Here is a 7357-nt window from a genome sequence, read left to right as displayed (position 1 = left end):
CTATCTATATTAGTAGTGTACATTTCTATCTATATTATTAGTGTGCATTTCTATCTATATTATTAGTGTGCATTTCTATCTATATTATTAGTGTGCATTTCTATCTGTATTATTAGTGTACATTTCTATCTGTATTATTAGTGTGCATTTCTATCTATATTATTAGTGTGCATTTCTATCTGTATTATTAGTGTACATTTCTATCTGTATTATTAGTGTGCATTTCTATCTATATTATTAGTGTGCATTTCTGTCTATATTATTAGTGTGCATTTCTATCTGTATTATTAGTGTGCATTTCTATCTATATTATTAGTGTGCATTTCTATCTATATTATTAGTGTGCATTTCTATCTGTATTATTAGTGTGCATTTCTATCTGTATTATTAGTGTGCATTTCTATCTGTATTATTAGTGTGCATTCTCCCTGTTAAATAAACCTGAAATAAATCAATAAATCAACATCACGCAGGGGTCTGCATTTAAAGGGGTGATAGAATGTCAAACCCAGTTGTTCCTGTCCTAGTGTAATAAGGACAGTTTGGAGGTAACGAGGACATACTGTCCCAGTGACTCCTCTCTCCTCTGCAGAGCTGCTGCTGAAAACGGGCAAATCTCAACAAAGCTAAAAGTTGACGTCAACTCCTCCTCTGGCTCTACCTTCTATCTTTGTCACGCCCCAACATTTACATAGGCCACTGATCTGGGACCAGTTTGTCTTCTGAATAGGTCACGCAGATCTCAGAAATGTTCTACATTGTTCGTCTGCTGTTGCATCACTAAATTCACTTCTGAATATAAGGCAGAAAAGCTCTCGTGTCAGTCCGTCCCATTTAACAGGGTAACATTAGGGCCAAAAAAACAGAAGAGAGAGATTTTCAGCCCAACCGATGTTACGTACCCCATTAGGAGACCTTAAGGAACAGTGTGGAATACCCTAAATAATCATTCTATCACCTCTTTAATGGTTTTATTCACCAGCTTGAGCCAAGGTACATTAAAGATGACAAATTAAAGGCATTCATTTGGTCCCGCAGGTTTATTGTTAATAAGAAAATATTTTCAAAAGTTAGTTTTGTAATGTTAGAGGTCCCTCTAGTGGACAGAAGGTGTAACAACAACCACATGCTGATAGTGGCGTTGGCGATCCTGAGTAATGTTAATAATAGGATGAATTAGAGCATTTAATCTTTGAATATTATTGAAAGATTAAATAAAATAAGGAATGGAATTTGAATAGTATTATAGAGGAAGATTGACAGCCCTAGTACAGATACTGGAGAGACTCGTCTCAGCTGTCAGATTTCAGAAAACGTCTCCGTGTATATATGCCGCCAAGAGCACGCCAGACTAGAGCTGCAGCGATAGGCCGGTTTCCACGTGCTCGGCCATGACCGGCGAGCTGCAGGTCAGCCTCATATGGCGTCTTCATGCCGGTCAACGCTACGATTACCTGGTAACAGAAGTTATAGAGTTACAGTTCACAAGGACACACGGCACGGACTCTTTCTCTCAACTTCTCCGCCCTGCGTGGTGATTACCAGCTGGCGGTGTGAAGGAACCTGGTGAGGTAACCGGCAACATGTCAGCTGTTGGGACATTCTTCAGCGTGGGGTCAGAAGATAACAAGCTTACAACATGCAACAGCTGCCAGGAGACAGCAGGGCGTGGAGGGACCACACCAAGAACCAGAATCACATCTCTCTTTAGTGGGATATTAGATGTGGAAAGGGTCCGTGTAACTCTTATCAGCTCTATTCTCTGAGCACAAACGGACATTTGGAAAAACAGAAAAATGGGTTGAAATATCCAATTTTTAATTTTTTTCTGCCTCTTCCTTTGTGGAATATCCAGGTCATTAACTGCATATGGACCAAAAACCACAGAAACTGATAGACTTTGGGGTCAGAGGTGCAACTGATGAATACCATGGCAGTATTGAATAATTGGAGCTCAGACGCAGTTTCATAATTTTCTAAATTTCTGATTCTTGTTTTTAGAGGAGAATTCTCCGTTTGCGTGTAAACGAAGGGAAATGTCTCCGTTTTTCAAAATAACCATGTACGTGTAAACAGGGTTTGAGTCTACGTCCTTGACGTTCCACTTTCTGGCATTGCTCCGTTGCTGCACGAAAATCCGCCAGATTTCACTCATTCAGTCCTGATGTCTGTCCCCTCCCTCTGTCTCTGTGTCGGGGTTCTAACCTCCGGCTGATCTGTGAGGACTATGGTTAACTGCTCCTCAGATCTCTGCAGGGTAAATCCAGACAGCTAGCTAGACTATCTGTCTGTCTGTCTGTCTAACAGCTAGCTAGACTAACTGTCTGTCTGTCTGCTGGCTATGTTGAGTCATAGAAGCCTGTGCTCACGCCGAGCTCTGCACCCGACTGACAGACACACTTCCTCGGCTTAGAATTAGGGTAAGAACTACAGCTGTAATCTGGCCTTCAGAGTTCGGTCCGACAAGGCCCGAGCCCGACAAGTACATTTTGATTGACAGCTTTTTAAAAGCCTGAACCCGTTTACAGCCCGACATTATTCAAATGTGCCCATGCACACACACACAGCTCTTTTGCCATTGGTCAAGAATTTATACTATTATTTATGTTTTAACATAATTTATTCATGACTATTGTAGACTATGGGCCACTTGGAAGTTGGAAAAAAGAAATAAAATAAGTCCTCCAGAGGCCAGCCTGTGTTTCACCTCCTCAGCATCACCTGTTGATAACAACACACAGGCCACAACACGAACAGACATTACATCACAGAACGGAAATTTCAAAAGGGTAAAATAAGGAAAGATTTCCCTCATTTAATCACGTCTTTTCAGATTTAAACTGTTTCTTAAGCCAGACCTATTTAGTTTTTTTCATCTCTGACCTTATTTTCACCCAAACCAGACTCCATGTAAATAATCAGGACTTTTAGTGTGTATAGAGCCAGCATATCTCCACCAGACTCCATGTAAATAATCAGGACTTTTAGCGTGAATAGAGCCAGCATATTTCCACCAGACTCCATGTAAATAATCAGGACTTTTAGCGTGTATAGAGCCAGCATATCTCCACCAGACTCCATGTAAATAATCAGGACTTTTAGCGTGTATAGAGCCAGCATATCTCCACCAGACTCCATGTAAATAATTAGGACTTTTAGCGTGTATAGAGCCAGCATATTTCCACCAGACTCCATGTAAATAATCAGGACTTTTAGCGTCTATAGAGCCAGCATATCTCCACCAGACTCAGCCAGGTTGGTCGTAGGTGACTTCAGCCAGGTTGCGGAGAGACTTTGTCCAGCTGTATCTATCGGGCTCCGCCATTGTAAAAAGCTAACCGGAAGTATCCCCACTCAGAGACCTTCTTCCGGTCTACTAAACTCATCAGCCTACTCATCTCCCACGAGCCGATTAACTTAGTTTAGCACAAAGACTCTGTTCTCAGTTTTAACAAAGTCCCCTCTTTGTCCCACAGGTGTGGACTTCAACAGGACGGGGGAGTCTCCCCATCCCCTCCCTCCCCCACCCAGCACCCCAGACCCCGGTTACCGCGGTAACAACTGCAGCAGCTCTGCGGAGGCCTCGGAGGACCCCGGCGCTCAGGGGATCCACCTCCTGCTGAGACCTCCAGACCTGCTGTCCCCCAGCCTGCCCCTCCCCTGCCCCCCCACGCCCAGCCCACCCTCACCCCTCCGCCCCCCTCCCTGGAGGAGGCCTGGGGCTCTGGGGACTACCTGGAGACGCTGTCCTTCGAGGAGCTGGTGCTCGCCACGCCGCTGCCTAGCAACCCGTACGACGACGACGACGGAGACGGAGACTGGGTCTCCTACGATACGGCCTTCCCTCCCGGCCCACCCTCCCCCTTCCTCCCCTCCATTACCCCCCCCCCCCCCGCTGCACACTCGCCCCGCCCACCCAGACCTCTTCCCCACCTGGGACGAGGACTACGATCTGGAGGACCTGACCCCCCTGCAGCCCACGGAGCTGCTGCTGCCAGACATGAACAGCATGGAGTACTACACCAACCTGCTGCAGAGAGAGAAGGAGAGGGAGAGGGAGAGAGAAAAGGAGAGGGAGAGAGAGAGGGAGAGGGAGAGAGCGAGAGAGAGGGAAAGGGAGAGAGAGAGAGACAATGACAAGGAGAGAGACAGTGAGAGGGAGAAAGAGAGGGAAAGAGCGAGTGAGAGGGAGAGAGACATTGAGAAGGAGAGAGAGAGAGAAAGTGAGAGGGAGAAAGAGAGGGAAAGAGAGAGTGAGAGGGAAAGAGAGAGTGAGAGGGAAAGAGAGAGTGAGAGGGAGAGAGACAATGAGAAGGAGAGAGAGAGAGAAAGTAAGAGGGAGAAAGAGAGGGAAAGAGAGAGTGAGAGAGAAAGAGAGAGTGAGAGGGACAAAGAGAGGGAAAGAGACAGTGAGAGAGAAAGAGAGAGTGAGAGGGAAAGAGAAAGTGAGAGGGAAAGAGAAAGTGAGAGGGAAAGAGAGAGTGAGAGGGAGAGAGACAGTGAGAGAGAGAGGGTCCTCCAGACTGACTCCAGACCCCGCATCACTCCCACTACAACCCTAACCCCCAGGTCCCCGGAGGGTCCCACCCTCCCTCACCCTCCCCCAGCGTTACCCCCCCCATCAGAGAGGCTGCCCCGGGCAGACCTCCGGCTCGCCCGTGCCGTCCAACACCACCGGCTGGGTGCCCCCCCCTCCCCGCTGGGCCTGCCCACCCGCCCCGACAGACGGAGCGCCCGCCCCCCACCACCCAGACCCCCCCATCAGCCTGACTAGAGCGCCAGCCCAGGCTCCGCCCCCCAGGCTGTACCTGTGCAACGCCAGCAAGCCGGAGATGTACCTGGTCCGAGTGGGTGAGTGGGTCATGTGACAGGAAGGAGGTCATGTGACAGGAAGGAGGTTATGGCGAGGGATCTTAGAAAAGAAGTTGCTATCGGTTTCTTCTCTCAATAAGAGTCGCAATATTTGAGTTAAAGTGCTCATATTATTCTCATTTTCAGGTTCATAATTATATTTTGAGGTTACATCAGAATAGGTTTACATAACATTTTGAGAAAAAAAAATCTGAATATTTTGAGATAAAACGTCATTCTTGTTATGTAAAACTTAGAGCAGTTCGAGTGTGTATACGTGAAGAAGGTTCAGTAGAGTCAGCTGACTGTGTCTGTCTGTCTGTCTGTCTGTCTGTCTGTCTGTCTGTCTGTCTCCTGCAGTCAGTTCCAAAAGCTCTCCGGCCGGTTTCACCACGGTCAGAGAACTTCTGAAGAGAGAATTCAACCGCTCGGTGGAACTACAGGTACACACACACACACACACACACACACACACACACACACACACACACACACACACACACACACACACACACACACACACACACACACACACACACACACACACACACACACACACACACACACACACACACACACACACACACACACACACACACACACACACACACACACACACACACACACACACACACACACACACACACACACACAGAGACACATACACACTCACACACACACACACACACACACACACAGACACACACACTCACACACACACACACACACAGACACAGACACACACAGACCCATAGTATATTTTGAGATATAAGCCCTATTATTATTATTATTATTATTATTATTATTATTATTATTATAATATATATTATATATGAACTCTAGCAGTAGGAGTGTAGCTGTCTCCTCTCTCTCTCTATATATATATATATATTTTTGAGATATAAGCCCTATTATTATTATATATATATATATATTATATTATATATGAACTCTACCAGTAGTAGTGTAGCTGTCTCCTCTCTCTCTCTCTCTCTCTCTCTCTCTCTCTATATATATATATATATATATATATTTTGAGATATAAATCCCTATTATTATTATTATTATTATTATTATTATTATTATATATATATATATATATATATATATATATATATATATATATATATTATATATATTATATTATATTATATATGAACTCTACCAGTAGGAGTGTAGCTGTCCCTCTCTCTATCTCTGTTCTCTCTCTATATATTTTTTGAGATATAAGCCCTATTATTATTATTATTATTATTATATATTATATTATATATGTACTCTACCAGTAGGAGTGTAGCTGTCCCTCTCTTTATCTCTGTTCTCTCTCTATATATTTTGAGATATAAGCCCTATTATTATTATTATTATTATTATATATTATATATGTACTCTACCAGTAGGAGTGTAGCTGTCCCTCTCTTTATCTCTGTTCTCTCTCTATATATTTTGAGATATAAGCCCTATTATTATTATTATTATTATTATTATTATTATTATTATTATTATTATTATATATATATTATAAATGAACTCTACCAGTAGGAGTGTAGCTGTCTCCCCTCTCTCTATATATATATATATTTTTTTTTTTTTTTTGAGATATAAATCCTATTATTATTATTATTATTATTATTATTATTATTATTATTATTATTATTATAATATATATTATATTATATATGTACTCTACCAGTAGGAGTGTAGCTGTCCCTCTCTTTATCTCTGTTCTCTCTCTATATATTTTTGAGATATAAGCCCTATTATTATTATTATTATTATTATTATTATTATTATTATTATTATTATTATTATTATTATTATTAAATTATAAATGAACTCTACCAGTAGGAGTGTAGCTGTCTCCCCCTCTCTCTCTATCTATATATATATACAGTATATATATATATATATATATATATATATATATATATATATATAGATATTGAGATATAAATCCTATTATTATTATTATTATTATTATTATTATTATATACACTACCGGTCAAAAGTTTGGGGTCACTTAGAAATTTCCATTCCACTCCATTCCAGACACAATACCTGCTGAGATCAGTTGTATTGTTCTTTTTAACCAGGGCAGCAGTTTCAGATTACATAATGTTCTTACATAATTGCAAAATGGTTCTCGACTGTTGTAGAAAAAGTGTCTGAAGAAATGCTTGAAATTCATGTTTTTGGTCTAAACGTCATACCCAAATTAAAAGTGGTACAGCTCCCATATACTTTGACACTCAGCGGTGTGCCTGATATCATTGGAAAGGTGACTGATGTGGGTTTGTTTGTGTATTTGAGAAGTGTTGTATTTTGTAGTTTTTTGGCTTTTTATTTGCACTTTTCAAATAGAAATAAAAAAAACACAGACATATTTGTAGAAAAGAATTCATATAAAATCCATTTTTGAGTCTTTTAGCTTCTGAATTTTTTTCTGTAGTAAGCTGAGATGTGGCTAATGCTGTGTTGTCTGTCACCTGTCAGATGTGTTTACAGC

The 7357-nt window shown here is 41.7% G+C and overlaps 1 protein-coding gene across 1 annotated transcript in view; it reads left to right on the top strand.

Moving 5' to 3' along the window:
- Nucleotides 1-1391: 1391 nt before the first annotated feature.
- Nucleotides 1392-7357, top strand: part of LOC114550472 (UPF0606 protein KIAA1549) — a 30496-nt gene continuing 24530 nt past the window's right edge. The window contains exons 1-5 of the mRNA XM_028571271.1: nt 1392-1457; nt 3477-3554; nt 3649-4014; nt 4626-4851; nt 5212-5294. Coding sequence (XP_028427072.1) covers nt 1392-1457; nt 3477-3554; nt 3649-4014; nt 4626-4851; nt 5212-5294 — 819 coding nt within the window. The remainder of the gene's footprint in view (nt 1458-3476; nt 3555-3648; nt 4015-4625; nt 4852-5211; nt 5295-7357) is intronic.

Source organism: Perca flavescens, chromosome 23, assembly GCF_004354835.1.
Source record: "Perca flavescens isolate YP-PL-M2 chromosome 23, PFLA_1.0, whole genome shotgun sequence".
NCBI lineage: Eukaryota > Metazoa > Chordata > Actinopteri > Perciformes > Percidae > Perca > Perca flavescens.
This window is presented reverse-complemented; position numbering and strand designations above follow the sequence as displayed.